At 32.5% G+C, this 18196-nt stretch overlaps 1 protein-coding gene across 1 annotated transcript in view; it reads right to left on the bottom strand.

Annotated features, from left to right (window-relative positions):
• Positions 1-11491: 11491 nt before the first annotated feature.
• FZD3 (frizzled class receptor 3) overlaps positions 11492-18196 on the bottom strand; it is a 140626-nt gene continuing 133921 nt past the window's right edge. The window contains exon 7 of the mRNA XM_037813024.1: positions 11492-16208. Coding sequence (XP_037668952.1) covers positions 15995-16208 — 214 coding nt within the window. The 3' untranslated portion in view covers positions 11492-15994. The remainder of the gene's footprint in view (positions 16209-18196) is intronic.

The raw sequence follows: 18196 nt of genomic DNA, 5'->3' as shown, positions 1-18196 counted from the left end.
AGGTCTAGTTCATTTATTAAATTATTCAAGTTCTCTGTTTCCTTATTGATCCTCTGTCTAGATGTTCTGTCTATTGATGATGGTGTATTGAAGTCTCCAACTACTATTTGTAGAGACGTCTATTTCTCCCTTCAGTTTTGCCAGTGTTTGCCTCATGTATTTTGGGGCACCCTGGTTAGGTGCATAACTATTTATGATTGTTATTTCTTCTTCATGGATTGTCCCTTTTATTAATACACAATTTCCTTCTTTGTCTCCTGTTCTGGTTTGCTAAAGCTGCCATTCCACAGAATACCAGAAATGGATTGGCTTTTATAAAGGAGATTTATTAGGTTACCAATTTACAGTTCTAAGGCCATAAAGTGTCCAAACTAAGGCATCAACAACAGGATACTTTCACTGAAGAAAGGCCGAAGAAACACCTCTGTTAGCTGGGAAGGCATGTGGCTAGCATCTCCTGGTCCTTTGTTCCCAGATTCTGGTTTCAAAATGGCTTTCTCCAAAAGGTCTCTGGGCTTCTCTCTCTCAGCCCCTGTATATCCTTGCCTGTTCTCTCAGGGAGTTTCTGAGCATCTGGAGGGTCCTCTCTTACCTTCTCTGGGGCACATTCTGGGCTTCATCTCTTAGATTAGCATCTCCAAACGTCTTTCTGTCCATGTCTCCAAGCATCTCTAAGCATCTCTGTCAGCTCCCAGGTGTCTCTCCAAAAGTCTCTCTCAGCTGCTCCTGTCTGTGAGCTCTCTTATAGGACTCCAGTGATTTAATTAAGACCCACCCCGAATGGGCAGGGTCCACATCTCCATGGAAATAATTTAATCAAACGTTTATACCCTAATCAACAGACTAATCAGTCTGCCCCCACAAGATTACATTAAAGAATACGGCTTTTGGGGGGGGTCATAATATATCCAAACTAGCATATCTCCTGTAACAGTTTTGCATTTAAAGTCTATTTTATCTGATATTAGTATAGCTACCTGTTCTGGTTTGCTAAAGCTGCTGGAATGTAGTATCCCAGAAATGGATTGGCTTTTATAAAGGGGATTTATTAGGCTACAAACTTAGAGTTCTAAGGCCATAAAAGTGTCCAAACTAAGGCATCAACAAGAGGATGCCTTCAGTGAAGAAAGGCTGATGGCGTATGGAACACCTACGTCAGCTGGGAAGGCACGTGGCTGGCATCTGCTGTCCTTTGCTCTGGTGCTGCATTGCTTTCAGCTTCTGATTCCAGTGGCTTTTGCTTTAAGCATCTGTAGATTCTCAGTTAGTTTCTCCGGGGCAAACTCTGGGCTTCATTTCTTAGCTTAGCATCTCCAAATGTCTTTTTCTCTGTATCTCCAAGCATCTGGTTCTGTGTTGGCTCTAAGATATCTCTCTCTCCCTGAGTTCTCTTAAGGACACCAGTAAACTAATTAAGACCTGCCTTGAATGGGCGGGGTCACATCTCCATGGAAACAATCTAATCAAAAGGTCTCACCCACAGTAGGTCTATCCCCACAAGATTGGATTAAAGAACATATAGTCTTTTATAGGGTATGTAACAAATTCAAACCAGCGTGCTACCTCAGCTTTTTTTGGGTTACTATTTGCATGAAATATCTTTTTCCAACCTTTCACTTAAAGCCTATTTTTAATCACTTGGTTTAAGGCAAGTCTCTTGTAGACAGTATATAGATACCACATATTTTTTTTATCCATTCTGTCTGAGTCTTTTGATTGGGGAGTTTAATCCATTAACATTCATTTGTACACTCTCCTCCAAGCCTCTCTCTTGTCTTTTCCCTTCAGCCTGCAGAACTCCCTTTGGTATTTCTGTAGAGCAGGTCTCTCTCTAATGGACTTTCTCAGTTTCTGTTTATCTGTGAATATTTTAAACTCACCCTCATTTTTTGTATATTTTTAATGTAATGTTATTGAGATATATTCACACACCATACAATCCACCCGGAGTATAAAATCAGTGGTTCACAGTATCATCACATAGTTGTCCCTTTGTCACCATGATCACTTTTAGAACATATGAATTTCTGCAGAAATAAAAAGAAACAAAGAAACCCCAATCATCCCACACCCCTTACCCCTCAGCCCTTACTGACTACTGATAATACACTCTACCCAATTTTTTTCTCCACATTTTCTCCAGCACATGAATCCCTCCATTTACTTTTTAAACAGTTTTATTCACACACCATAAATCCACCCTAAATAAATAAATCAATGATTCCCAGTATAAACACATAGTTATGCATTTACCACTACAATCTATATGAGGACATTTCCATTTCTTTCTCAAAGAGGAAGAGGAGAAAAAATGAAGAATAAAAAAATAAAAGAGACAAGAAAAAAAAATGCAATGAAAAGGTCAGACAACAAAACCAAGAATCTCATATCACCCTTATATTCCTCTCTTATAGACATTTAGCTTTGGTTTATTGGCTTTGTGACAATTAATGGAAGCATATTACAGTGTTACTGCTAACTATAGACTCTAGTTTGCATTGATTGTATTTTTTCCCCTATACTATCCAATTTTCAACACCTTGAAATGTTGACATTCATTTGTTCTCCCTCATGTAAACATATTCTTATATTTGTATATTTAATCATCATCACCAACCACTCTAGGTTTCACTAAGATATACAATCCCAGTCTCTATTTTCTATCTTTCCTTCTGGTGTCATACATGCTCCTAGCCTTCCTCTTTCAACTGAACTTAAACTCATTTAGTTCAGAGTACTTACAATATTGTGCTACCATCACAAAGTATTGTGCTATCCATTTCTGGATCTATACAATCAATCCTGTTGAACCTTCTATACTCCTTCAAATGCCCAATCTCTAACCTCTATCTCCTGATAACCTGTGTTCTCAACTTTAACTCTTAAAATTTGCACATTAATGTTAGTTCATATTAGTGAAACCATACAGTATTTGTCCTTTTGTTCCTGGCTAATTTCACTCAACATTTTGAGTCTATTGTCTACCATTTTGTCTTTTGGATTTTATATTGCATATCTTATTTTTATTTCTCTTTTTACCCTGATAGTAGTCTTCATTTCTACACTCTTCTCCAAACCTCTCTCTCCTGTCTTTTCCTATCTGCCTGTAGTGCTCCCTTCAGTATTTCTTGTAGAGCAGGTATCTTGTTCACACTTTTTCAGTGTTTGTTTGTCTGAAAATATTTTAAACTTTCCCTCATTTCTGAAGAACAATTTTGCTAGATATAGAATTCTTGTTGGCAGTTTTTCTCTTTCAGTATCACTGCCTTTTTGCTTCCATGGTTTCTGAGAGATCCACACATAGTCTTATTGAGCCTCCCTTGTATGTGATGGATCACTTTTCTCTTGCTGCTTCCAGAATTCTCTTGGTCTTTGACATTTGATAATCTGATTATTAAATGTCTTGGAGTAAGTCTATTCAGATCTATTTTGTTTGGGGTATGCTGCACTTCTTGGATCTGTAATTTTATGTCTTTCATAAGAGATGGGGAATTTTCACTGATTATTGCCTCATTGTTTCTGTCCCCTTTCCCTTCTCTTTTCCTTCTGGGACACCCATGACATATATTTATGCACTTCATGTTGTCATTCAATTCCCTAAGACCCTGTTCATATTTTTCCATTCTTTTCCCTATGTTCTTTCATGTGTAGGATTTCAGATGTTCTGCCCTCTAGTTCATGAATCCTTTCTCTTCTGCCTCTTCAAATCTGCTGTTGTATGTCTCCATTGTTTTTCATCTCTTCTACTGTATCCTTCATTCCCATAAGTTCTGCCAATTGTTTTTTCAAACTTTCATGTTCTTCTTTATGGTCACGCAATGTCTTCTTTATATCCTTCATCTCTTTTGCCATCTTACCTCCACTTGTTCATTCCATTTTTGAATTGATTTAGCATATTTGTTTGAACATCTTTTAATTAACTGTTTCAACTCCTATATCTCATTTGAAGTGTAAGTTTGTTCCTTTGACTGGGCCATATTTTCATTTTTCCTAGTGTGATTCATAATTTTTTGTTCTCTAGGCATCTGGTTTCCTTGAATACCCCAACCAGATTTTCCCAGACCAGGTGGGCCCAGGTCCCAGGAGGAGGGTGTAATCAGTATCAAGTTTCCCTGAGGATGAGACCCAGCAGATTGTCAGACTTTCCTGTGAGGCATCTAGTCTGTGCTTTCCTATCCTGCCCAGCAGGTGGCACTTGTCAGCCTGCAGCTCCCCATTGGCATAAAGATTTATGGTTCCTTTAATTCCCAGCAGACCCTGTCCCTGCCTCTACCCAATTTTAAGACTTACCATAAAGGTAGGTTAATTAAACAGTGTAGTATTGTCAAGAGATAGATACATAGATCAGTGGAACAGAACAAAACGTTTAGAAGTAGATCCACACAAACAGGTCAGCCTCATTTTTAAAGGATAGTTTTGCTGGATAAAGAATTTTTGGCTGGCAATATCTTAAATATATACCACTGCTTTCTTGCCTCCATGGTTTCTAATAAGAAATTAGCACTTAGTTTTATTGAGTGCCCCTTGTGTGTGATGAATCACTTTTCTATTGCTGCTTTCAGAATTCTTTTTATCCTTGGAATTTGACACTCTGATTAGTATTTTCTTGGAGTAGGTCTATTTGGATTTATTCTATTTGGAATACCCTGTACTTCTTGGACATGGATATACAAATTCAAGGTGAAGGGACAAACGTATTATCCCTGTCTTCAGGTTTATTACTGACAGTTCCCTTCAACAGGCTCAACTGTACCAAATCTGTTGTTGGAGGATAACTTACCTGTTCTGCCCTTCTGGCCAACCAGTCTTGTGGGAAAGCAGAAGATTTCAAATGGATGGTGCATGGGTCTTACTTCCAATATTCAGCAAACACTTTTCCAGCAACTCTGGTGTCAAAAAATTCCTAAAATAAAAATTCATGTTTCTTTGATTCACTTTATTGAAATGTTTAAATGTTTCTATTATATATATTGTACAGTAGCTCATCTAATATTGAGACCTTCAGTCTTGAAAGGCCTACAAAGAAGATAGTGAAAGGGCTCAATATAATTTTTTTAGCTGCAGAATAGAGGACAGTGACTAATCAGTACCTTAGCAAAAATCTTTTATTTTCAAAGTTTTTAAAAGTGCCTGCTGTCTTTGCTTAATTTTTTTTTTAATAAATTGATTTGTATATAACCCTCTTTTGTGTGTGTATGTGTGTGTGTGTAGCTCAGTAGTGTCCAGGAACCAGGCAATAAAGCTATGTTCTTCAACCTTTTTAATACTTGGCACATTTGAAAACCTCCGTATTTTTCTAAGTTACAGCCTGCTTCTCATTTCCTTCTTTCAGACAAATAGTGGGTGGATATACTGGTGGAAATGTGGGGTTGCAGAGTAACTTCAGTAAGTTACTGAAGTTATTCAAGCACAGATTTATAAAGAATGGTGTACTAAGAATTCCTGTACTGGATAGGAAGTTGGACTTTTAAGATTTCTAAGGTGCCTTCCTATTAAAAACAGTAGATCCAGGTAAGAAACTCTAATAGTAGTTTAAATCCTGGTTTGTTTTCTAATGTATGAAAATCATCTGGTAATTCATTTACTTATCTGGGTAGGATTTCCTATTGGGAAATTAATATACTTTAATGTATTAATTTTTCATCAAATGTTTATTGAGCCACTATTATGTGCTAGTAGAGTTATATACTGAGTGTGTAAGAATGAACAGAGATGGGTCTTATCTATATTGATAACATAAGTGTGAGAGAAAGGGATAAAAGATATAGGATTGTGTGTGTCTATATATTTCCACATTCCAGGTTAATATGAATCCCCTGTTATTATGAATGAAAAAATTAGTAATAGTGATATTAGAAGAATATAAAATAGGAAACATGATAAAATAGCATTGTAATATAGTAAATAAACTATCTGAATAAAGGGTCAGGAAAATGATGTAGAAAATTATATTTACTCAGGTATTAATGACAGAATAGAGCACAAATTGATTTTATTAAAAATTTCCAATTTATAACCAAAATATACAACCACTACATTTAAAATCAGTTTGTACACTCACACTTAAAGTGCTAATAAAAAACATTTACAAAAACTGACAACGGTCTACCGTAAACAAAATAAATCCACAAGAGCAGAGTGCAAAGCACATCCAGCTAATGTTAAAATACAGTTCATGCTCTAACCAAGTGCACTTGCTCTATACATATCTCAAAACAGTAACTTTTCCACTCATTTGGAAATGAATGAACAATTTTAATAGAAGTATAAGAGAAACATGAAGAACCAATGCTACCAAATACAAGATCTTGAGCATAAACATTCTCTAACTAGATGTTTACATGATAAAGCAAGATAAAAATTTTTGAATAAATTCTAGAATCACCTTAGCAATTTAATTCAGACTAGGTTTTGAAAAACTAAAATGCCAAGTGCCAGGTATTTAAAAATAATAATTTGTAGAAAATGGAAAAGAAGTATCTTTTCTACCTTTATATCTCTTGAAAAAAAATGGTCATTGTTGATAACAGTAAAATAGAGAAAGCCTTTTTTTTTTTTTTTAACTTTACAAGCATGGACGGTGCTAATCTGTAAATTTATTATCAATGAGCAGGGCTGGAGGATAGGCCTAGCTGTTGTGTAGAAAAGGCTGAGATGGAAATACAGACAGTCTTAGAAGAACAGTGAGTGAAGGAGATCTAGAACACTGCAGACATAGCTCCTGAAGGAGAAAATCACAGGATCAGCAGGTCCCAACTTCATCTAACCCATAAATACCAACAAGCTGCTCCCTTTGACAAGGTCACTGAAAAATATATATCATGTGGGTTCAGGGAAAGGGGCAGATTCCCAAGTTAGGTCAACCTAATAACATCTCTTGCTTCAAAATAGTTCCACTGACACTATATTATTTCCACTTCTGTTATAAAGCTTAACACTTTACTTTTTAATATTAATTTGTGCTAACTGCAGTGTATTTGTCTATAATTCAAAACCAGGATGCCTAGATTGATACAGAAGTACACTAGATCTGCTTTTTTGTTGGCTAACCTGTTACCTTTATTAATATTATAATTTATTTGAGGAGCTAAATCTGCATTTGGAACAGTCCAATTTACAACTTTCAGGATGATAGCACTATTTAAAATCAGGGTTGTCCTATAGGAGCATCATACTTGTATATCCCTTTTTATGTTCCCATAACTTTCATTCTTAAAACTGAAACATAGGTGTTAAGAAAATCTTCAAATGGCATTTAATGCAAATTTGCTGGTTTAAGGTACACACAACACAACAGTATTCATTATTTTAAGGCCTATCAAGAAGATAAAATTCTACAGTTAGCAAAATTTGAGTCCATATTAGATGTGTGAGAGGAAAAAAGTTATTTTGCATTTAAATGGTATTCACAGACTAGTCCAATTATATCTAACAGTCTCTCAAGCTATGGAACTTAAAAACTACATGGAGACTTAATGAAAGGCTCATGTAACTTATGTAACCCCAAAAGATATTTGCTTTCGTTACTAAAGTCATTTTTATAAAATATCTTTAAAAGTGGAGAATTTAACAACATTACAAAGCATAACTTCTCTTAGACTGTGGTTATCTGTAGTTTCATAAAGTTTCTGATAGATAAGAAGGGTTGGAATAGAGATTAATATATCTGATCTAAAATATTTTTTATTTAGTTGTTTTTTGAATATATATTATGAAGTTGCTAACAGTTAACCACTTTTGACCTACAGAAACAGCAATATCACCTAGTTCATAATAATATTATAATACTCTGACAACGTAGCAACTTCCCTGGCCTGATTCTCAGAGAGAACAGTAAATCTACAGTCAAATAGCTCTTTTGATAGAGGACCATGATAACCTACATGTACAACACTGTACGAAGTTAAGAAAACAAAAAAAAAGCTCAGAACACTTAAATAAATGTGAGCTTTAGGTATTACAGAAAGTGAAATACTAATAACTACTACTAATTGCAGCACACATATTTATATAAATATCCAAAGTTCACTACCAGACTACAAATACAGAAAAAGTCAGTATTTTCTTAATTTAAAAATTTTAATTTAGAAGAAACAGCTTTTTACTGCTCTTTCAAATAAAAAAATAAGACAATTCAATATCTTTTGAGTGTCAAATGAACTTTTCATTTTGGGGACTGGGGGAGAGGGATGGTGGTGATACCTTATCACGCCAAAGTAAATGGCTAAACTACAGTCACTCCTTCATTTACGCAATACTTTTAAACTTCAATGAGAAAATAAAACTCTCAAGAGAATAAAATTTGGCATTTGAAAATAAAAGCAAAAAAGGTGTTTGAAGATGGTGTTAAAGACATTTGAAATGCGATAATTCTACAGAAGTTAAATATTATAAAAAGGCAAATGACAAAGAATAATTCAGATTTACTCTGAAATCTCACAGCTAAGGTAAAAACAGCACCTGATGACAAGAAACATTCTAGACTAATATTTTCACATTGGGGAGTCCTTTTTATGATTTTAAAAAATAATTTTTAAGTTCACATATAAAGATACATTAGTTCCAAGTACATAGTCACCTCAGCTCAATGTAAGGAACTACATGTTGATCTTGTCTCAGAAATATAGAATTATTTCACATTAGATGTTTGACATTAAACAGGAATAGTTCACCAGGGAAAAAATTATCTAAGGCAGGGTTAAGGGAGAGAAAATTTCCTTTTCAAAACTTGAGAAGGGAGAAGTAGTTAGAGAAAAATAGGAAAATGGTCCAGGGATAAATATAAATTGAATCACTCTAGTATTATTTGATATATTTTATAAAATATCCCCTAATAAAAACTAGAAAATATTGAATGAAATGTTTGAACCCCATACTCAAATTTAACAAATGTGACAACAAAACTTACAGAGCCAGAGAATTTAAAATAAAGTTGTTTTTCTTCCCAAGCAATCAAATTAATAATGGACTATAAACATCTCTGAAAGAGAGAAGCTGGGCATCTATTTTAATTTCTGAAAACCAAGAGAGTTACCTAATCCAGTGAATTTACAAATGAGAATGAATCAAGTGTAGCCAAAGAAATCCACCAAAAACCAGTATACCTTCCTGTATCACTTTCCACTGTTCTTCTCTAACCACCAGACTCCAAACCTAGATTTAAATCTATAGACTAATGTGTTCAAGAGATGAGTATAAGCTAATGTAGACAATTAGAGCAAAGACAATGATCTTTAAAAGTAACAAGAATCTTCTTGGCCTGGTTCTCAGAGAACATAGTTAATCTATAAAAGAACTTTGTTGAGGTGCAACCAATGGAACTATATTTTATCAGCTTATAGTTAAGGAGGCTTTATGAAAATATCTTCTGCATAGCCAGAAAAAATTAAAAATTATAACCATATTTTCCTCTGGTGATTTTTTTAAGCAGGACATTTACTTGCCAACAGGAATCTGGCATTTATATTTGTTCAATCAATCGAAGAATATAGCTTAAGGATAATTATTAGACAGACAGACAAATTTCAAACAACTCCTCTGAAATTCCTTTCACATTTTATAATTATTTTAATGTTGGTAAAACCTGGTAGCTTCTTAATTAGTCACATGGGCTAGTGCTATCACTACTTTGCTCACTAATTTTACCTTAAATATATTTTGGATAAAATTTGTTTTAGGTTAGCTATATTCATATTTAAGAGAACAAAGACCATAAAATTTTAAGTCATTTTTTTCTGTATATCAATTTAAGATGCTTATATTGCTGCTTAAGGACACTTACCATGGAAAAAAAGTCATGTCCATTATTTGTAACTATTTTTTTCACTTTTTTATCTTTAAAATTGCTTAAAATCACAAATGGAAAACACAGTAACATCTGAATTCTATCAATTTAAGTATAATTTGCATCAATAGTACAGACTGATGTAATAAATATAGTTCATTGGAAGAATAAGGATAAAAGTGAGCCCAGAATGATGATATAAAATGATCAAGAGAGAATCAAAGTAGAGATGGGTAAATCTGAGATCTATCTCCTCTCCTTCCCTTCATTTATAGACGAGAAAACAGAGGCCCCAAGAGGTAAAGTGCCTTGTCCAAAGTTACACAGCTCATTGATAGCAGTCTCCTGATTCAAAAAATCAAGTCTCCTGACTGAAAATTCTGTGTTTTATATATATATATATATATATATATATAATGTATCCTTAATAAGCATTAAAAACTGTCTATTTAGAAAATAGAAATTATTAAGCTCTAAATTTAAAAAAAACAGCTATTAAGCAAAATGCAATTAAAGAAATATTTGCAAATTAACATATACAAATAACCTAACATATAACAAAACCTTAAGGATACAATAATAGTAATAATAAAGTAATTCATCCTTTGTCAGAAAATATGATAAAAGAAAACTTGAAAAAAAATTACTGTCTTATAAATACTAACTTACTAGTTAATGCTAATTAGCAAAATACTGGAACATTGAGTCTTCAAAATCCAAATTATTAGGGTAAAAACTTGTTTCTCTATCGGGAAAACTGGTGACAGTGGTCAGTAAAATGCGAATTATGAGTAATGTTATCATACTAATGAACATATTCAAGAAATGACACATTAAGTTTCCTAAGAGAGATGATTAAAAAAAAAAAAATCTGAAGGAAACTATCCTTCAATGTATTTAAATAGACTGAACTACTCTGTCTTACAGAAAGTAACTTTATACAGGTATGGGATTTGACCAAAATATAAATGAAGACTACCTTCTATTATCTTTATGGCATCAAATTTTTATTTTCTAATTAATTTGAGATCATAGAATAAGAATTATTTCTTAAATGTTTTTAAGTAAACCAAATAGGAATGTTTAAAAAGATGGCTGGTTCTAGGGTGACCTTTACATTTTGTTTCTTAAGAGATTTTGGATCCTCTAGAGAATATTATAATCCTATATAATTTTATTATTAAAAAATTACAGGATTAAAATTAAATAAGAAAAAAATTTAATCAGAAGACTGATTACAGTCAGATGTAAGGTAAAGCCCTGATGCTTAGTCTTCTCATTCCTTTCCCCAAACTCATAAAATTAGAATAAAAAAAGAAGATAAAATAATTAAATTATGAAAAGATGCCAACATAATATTTTCATATAAAATAGATCAAAATGATATAAGAATATTGTAAAATTAAACAGCTACTAGCAAATGCAGAATTAAATGTAAACATTTTTCTTATTTTTATCAGTTGCAAAAAGTCATAAAAGAATTTAAAAGAATCATGAGTTCTTTTGTAAATTTAGGGTCTATAAAAAAGCTATATTTTTATGTCTATGTATGAGAATAATGGAGAAGAAATTACATTATATAGATTTTAAAAAGTACACACATATATATACACAAACAATTCCCATAGTGTTAAGACTTAAAATTTAAAGTTTTACCATAAAGAAAACCAAAAAATTATAGTAATAATCTTTTCAAAACTTGTTCTTAATAAAAAAAATTAGATATATGAAAGCTCTCAAAGGAAAAAAAAGTTAGAGTCTATACTCCTCTTTATATTTTTCTTACAAATTTCAGTGAAGTCAAGCTAATGTAATTATATAATTCATACCAAATGAAAATATAATGGAGATCCCAACATTTCTTTTGGAAATTACCTGTGAATTCAACCATATAAAATTTGAAAGCATATCCTGGTATAGATATATCTTAAAGAACCAACACAATTTAAGGATATATGTTCTCTTGAAAGGAAAAGTCATTTTTAGAGGTTAATTGGATTATTGATTTAAAGACTGAACCAAATGAATACTGGCCTAATTGCCCATTTTGTTGTTATTGCCAAAAATAAATACTACTGATAACCATATCCTTGTTTTCTATACTTCCAAAATTCTAACAAAAATAACATCAGTATAGCAACTGATAGGTTACAGAACACTGTAATACATTTGATTGTCACAAGGTCCAGTAAGGTAGGTTCAGACAAAAAATTACCTCATCCTCATTTTTACTGAAGAAATTGAGAATAAGAGATGTTAAATGACATGTCCAGTTCACATCTTAATTATGGATCTTCAAATTCCAAGCCCAGTGGAATTTTCAGGACACTAGACCATGCACATCATTCCTACCTTTGGCATGTCAAAAAGCCATGTAAATATTATCATAGTGAAATTTTGGTATATTAATGTTTTCCAAGCTCCAGCCAATGATCCATTATTTTATATAAAAACAAAAATTAAGTAGTTCCTTTTATTTCACTGGGATATAGCCTAAACTAAGATAGTTACAATTTCAGTTATTTCCAACTGCTATTCCAAAGAAATAAATGAGGTAGGTAAAAATGTAGTACATTTTTCTAATTTGAAGTGATTCTTAGAAGTTTTATAAATCTACTCTAAGAAAACAATAGAAAAAGAAAAATCAAACTAATAAAACTTTGCTTGAAGATTCATTCACTCACTGGTCCACAAAGATCTAACTTCACATGAGACCAACAGGAGCCTAATTATTTGCTTCTAAGAATCACTTGTTCACCTTTTAAAGTTAATATAAAAGGTTGATTACATGTGTGTACATATATGTCTTTAAAATAGCAATATGGACTGTTGCTCTAAGAGGAATATGCTTCATTTGGTATAATTTACTTATTTCTTATTACCTGCCACATATAATTCTGATCAAGCAGAGACTTCATTTCACTGTTTAAATTATGAAACTTCAAAATTGTTTGAACTGAGACGACTCACTACTAGGTATAAAAGTGAGCTCTGTGCTATGAGTTTCATTCATTTAAATATTTATTGAAAACTTAACTATGTACTAAGCTCTGGGCTAATTGCTAGGTTGTTAATCAACTGTTATTTGAGATTATATTTTGAGCCTAAGATTGTCGCTGATATTTTGCATTAATTACTGAATAAAAGCATATTGCTTAAAAACTTCTAATATATTAACATTTTAAAAAGAACTATTATTTTCTCAGTTGTCAACTCCACAAATACAACATTAAACATTATCATATGCCAATCATGATGCAAATTAAAATTAAACATATGGTAAGAAAACTGTCCAAACTTCTTCAAATTGGTTTAAGCTAGTTGAAACTTGAGATTGCTCTTTTGCTAAAGCTCTTCAACTCTCTTCAAAAGAAAAATTCTTAGTTCGGAGCACTAGTTTTGATAAATAACATGGCCCAACTAAAGACCATTACTTGAAACAATGGATTAAGACTATTTAAATAGATTTTATGGGGCAAAATAAGATACTAGCAGAAAGTAACTGAAAGGACAATATAATGTTTACATATGACCAACAATCTTAGTTTAGTGGAGAAGACAGAAATAAAAATACATAAAAGTCAGGAGATATAAAGTTAAGGTTTTCACAGCAATGTTCGCTTAACTGACTACACTTGGCCCACTTCTACAAGAAAACCAACTAACATTTTGGCAGTCAATAACATAATGCAGATGGCTATAGCTGACAACATCTTCGAACTCAAACTGGTACCTTCTATTTGAACTTCTTATTTTTGTTTCTTAATGTTTGTTTTGGTTCTCTTGTGCTGTTCTTATGGGAGATTCTTAGACAAAAGCCTCACAAATCATTTATTTATAAATGAGTTGTTACAAGTCTGGCCTTCAGAGAAAAGGTTTACTAATTGTCTATTATGAGGTAAATCAGATTCTGCCTGTCTGGAGTACTAACTCCAGTTTCAAGGAGAAAGACAATGAAGAAAGAAGAAAAAGAAAAATATTTTGATTCAAATGTTCAAATACATCTTATGAAAAATTAGCAATAATTCACATTAAGACATAAGTACTCTGAAAGAAAAAGCAGATAAACAAACAAATTATTACTACCAGAAAATTTGTGCCTGGTAAAAGCTGCTGAATCTTGGCATTTTTGTTTTAAAGAGTGAGAGACAAAAGTACCAATGAATTAAATGTATGTCAAGGAATGTACTACAGTAGCCCTCAAGAGATATCTTAAGTCCTTAATAATATTAATCCCTTACATTGCATAATGCTTTACAGTTTCCAAAGAGCTTTCATACGATTTTTTTCATTTGGTCCTCACAACAACCTTGTGAGGTAGATAGGTATTTATCTTCTATTTTCTTTTACAAACAAGGGAACCTAGGCTCAGAGAGGTAAAAAAAAGAACTAGGATATGGCAGAGCCAGGCCTTAGAGAGTCTAGAACAAAGTATTTCAAAGTGTGACTCTTGGATTGCTTGCATAAGAGTTACCTGTAGTATTTTTATAAATACAGATTTTTAAAGTCCTACCACTCAGACCTACTGAATAAGGATCTCTAAGAGTGGGACCTATAATTCTGTATTTTATAGTGGATGAAAAAGTGGGAAACACCTGTATAGTAGGTAATGGTATAAAAACATACTATTGAATACAGCTAGATTTTCACATGGTATAATATGATACCATTAGATCATTATCTGGGGCAAGTTAGTTTAAAATAGCAGTTTTCAATCCTGGATGCAGATTAGAATCACCTGGAAACCTTGGGTAAAAAGAAAACGATTCTCTGGGCCTCACCCCAACCAATTAAATCTGAATGTGAGGAAGGTGTTAGGCCTTGCAAAGTTCCCCCAATTTTTTTTACCTGCAGTCAGGGTTGAGGACCACTTTTTTAAAATATGCTCTTCTAAATAACACCTTCAGCATTTTCCAGAATGTTTCTTCTCCTTCTAATCAATTTCATGCCTAACAAAGTTCACAGTTTATACTGTAAATTATTTAAACATTACAAGACAAAATGCCAAACATTTTGAGTTGATAATTTTAAGATAAAAAGTACTTCACAGCAAGACTAATCATGCTTCATTTACTTACAATAATTTTCAAATACTCCATATTAATCACCACTTTAGACTTAGGTTATATATATTTCAGCTGTAAACAAGAATGATCCAGAACCTGAAAATAAGGATGTGGGGCAAAAAGCTGCAGGCTGTTAGGGCAATGCAAATGCAGAAAATCAACTCACTGATAGGAGGGGCATGGATACCAAGGTCTGGTGGCTTTGGTAAGATCACAACTCACTATAGAAAAATATAACAATGAATACAGAGAAAATGTTTTGCCATTTTGTAATTATGTTTACCACAAAAAACCTTATCATGTGTGATGATTATCTCATTACATGCCTCCACAAACAGATCTGAACATGAAGTTCTCTATGAATCAATACTGTTAAATGGGAAAAGATAGCTACAAATAAAATTTTTTGTCATGCATATGGATGTTATGAAAACACAGCCAGTAAAAGTAATATTTACAAAAGTAATAAAAATAGCAAAACTATAAGGAAAAAATGTCCATCTCTGTTTTTATTCCATTGCTAATCCTAATCCTGAATATCTCCAGATGAAAATTATTTTGATAGAACTTTTCCAAGAGCCTTCAAAGGACTAATCAGATTCTTCAGTTGCATTTATATGCTATTAACAAAAATACCCCTGCTAATTTATCAAACTTTCCTACATTTTAAAAAACACAGTTCTTTTTCACTCAGTGGAAAGAACTATAAAGTCCTACTATTCATCTGAGAAATGATCCTTGCATAGAAAATTTCGTTAATTCTAAAATTTTATTTTAGTAACAGAAATACCAGAATGCTATCTCATCACTCATATTATAAGTTCATATTATATGAAAGTTCACTACAAAGCAATCACCATACATTAGGGTTTTTTTTAAATACAAAATAAGTGGGTTTATAAAAATGCTTACCAAACAAATATCTCTTTATAACCTAGAAAGAATTATTTTTGTGATGATATAATTATTAGAGTGTTAGATGACTTAATGTTTCAAGTTTGATGCAATACAAAATTTCCACTGGACACAATCTGCATCTGACTGAAAGCATGATAACAATAAGTTATAGCAATCAGTAATGCAAAGGCAAAGCATAAAAATTGCTTTTTATACAGCACAAGTTTTCCACCATAGACTGGACAAATTAAGCACTGGTTCCATCTTCTTCAATAACCCGATTCATGCTGGTACCGTGTGTGATGTGAGTCATGGGATTATTACTGAGATCCCTGATGCTGCTGTGCCGTGACTGTTCATTGAGACGATGAGAACTACTATGCCTGGAGTGATCCGTTAGTCGTGACATGCTGCCATGAGGTAGTCTTTCCTCCATTCCTCTGTAACTGCACGGAGTGTACCTAATTAAAGACAGTTTATTTTGAAGTGGGTGACAGAACACATTAGAAAATAACAGCATTAATTTTCATGAATGTGTTTCACTGAAATTCAAGAGAAATGATTAGGAAACTAAAAATGAAAAACAAACAACTTTTTATTAACAGTAATTTTCATCAATGCTGTAGAAATATTAACATGGATAACAAAGAGTGGCAATGATGCTTTCCGTTTCAGAGCAAAATTGACAGAAACTGAGGTTAATTTGAGCTGCCCTAATAAGAAGGCACTAGGTTAAGTATGGGTACTTTTCTCATTCAAATGAGTTTTGGGCAATGAACTTTGGGCAATGGGTTCAGGGAGAGAAGGAATAATAGAAGATACATCCCTGGGAGTCTAGAAGATTGGTTATAATCAGTAGAACAGCAACCTCAAATTTTACTAAATGACTAGGATTGGAAGAAGCAGCGTATGAAATTAGAGGAAAAATTAGTGTAACCTAAGAAAAATACGTGAATGAATTGGCAAGTGGTGATGATACGCATGTGCTAACAGCTTCTTTCCAGATAGGCCTAACAGCTGAATTAACTACCTGTAAATTGTCTTCATTATTTTTCAGTAGGGGATGGGGCTGTGAAGATGTCCTGTCATAGAAGCTACCTCTACTTGAATATACTTGTAACAATGTCCTAACACTTTGTAACCCATATTCCCACCAAAGCAAATTTTTTTCTGTATCCTTAACCTAAGTCCCAGCTTGGCTAGGCATAGCTAGGCTAAGCTGTGTATTCAAGCAGTCTTCTCCCTCCCTCACTGTACTTTCTTGAAAGTACAATGGGAGATCTTAAATTTTCTTTTGCTGCAATCCTGACTCATAGAACTCTATCAGAGGCAAGAATATATAACACTTTGCCACAAGAAATGCAAGATTAGCTCTAGGACACTCAAGGTCATAAAAATAAATTTTAGAAAGTTTTTGTAATAGTACTTTGTTCTAGCTCTAATACACTGTTTATCAATTTTTCTGGCTTTAAAGTGAGCACCTTCAGGGTACAGGCAGTATTTCATTTCTCTTTTAATTCCTAGTACCTCAAGAAATATTTGCCTAAAATGCTTTTTTGTTCATATTCACGCTCATACACACACCCTTTGTAAAAATTATTTAATTTAGGATAACAAAGCTTTAGGAAAATGTAACAGAATATAACTTACAACTTTAAATTAGTATATTAAGGTTTAAGCAATGTTTCTAAAAAACAAATAGGATACAGTGCACTGTTCATTTTTTTTAATAGCAAAATAATCAAGAGGTTGAAGAACTATTGGTTGTCATCCATCATTCCTTTGTGATAATTAAAACAAATCTCATGGTTAAATGTGAATGACTTATACAATGTAAAGATTTTAAAGACAGATTCATATACTACTGCTAGTTTTATAAAAGTATTTGTTGACAAATGTATTCATTAATGACAGGGTTTAAAAACTGAGAAATCTTTTGAAAATTATAAAAACAAGAAAGTCTTTTGCTTCCAGTTCAAGTAAAGTAAAAAAGAAAATTTAAGAAAGAAAAGATGCATATTTAAATATTTTTAAGATTTCTCAATTAAGTGGTAAGAGTATTTAATTTTTATTTAGTAAAAGACTTTTCACATTCAGGACCAGAACAGTTTTAAAATTTTACTGCATGTTTTGTTAAAATAATTACAATGAAAATATTTTGGAATAAATTTATTATTCTAATTTAATAATTAGTTTGTATAATGATTATTGCCCTAAAACAGAGTGGAAGGTTTTTCCAAATAGCTATGATTTACCAGTTGATTTGGAAATGTTTTGTCTCTCAATGACTTCCTAAGTATGTATTTCAAATAAATATGGCAAATGAAAACAATCAAAATATCATGCATACATATCAAATTAATTAGAAAAATAAAAAAATCACTATTTAAAAATATTAAAATTTCTAAAATATTTAAGTTTCTAAAATGAAACCAAAATCTGAATACAT

Source organism: Choloepus didactylus, chromosome 20 (assembly GCF_015220235.1).
Source record: "Choloepus didactylus isolate mChoDid1 chromosome 20, mChoDid1.pri, whole genome shotgun sequence".
Classification (NCBI taxonomy): Eukaryota; Metazoa; Chordata; class Mammalia; order Pilosa; family Megalonychidae; genus Choloepus; species Choloepus didactylus.
The sequence above is the reverse complement of the archived record's forward strand: the minus strand, read 5'-3'. Positions and strand labels throughout refer to the sequence as shown.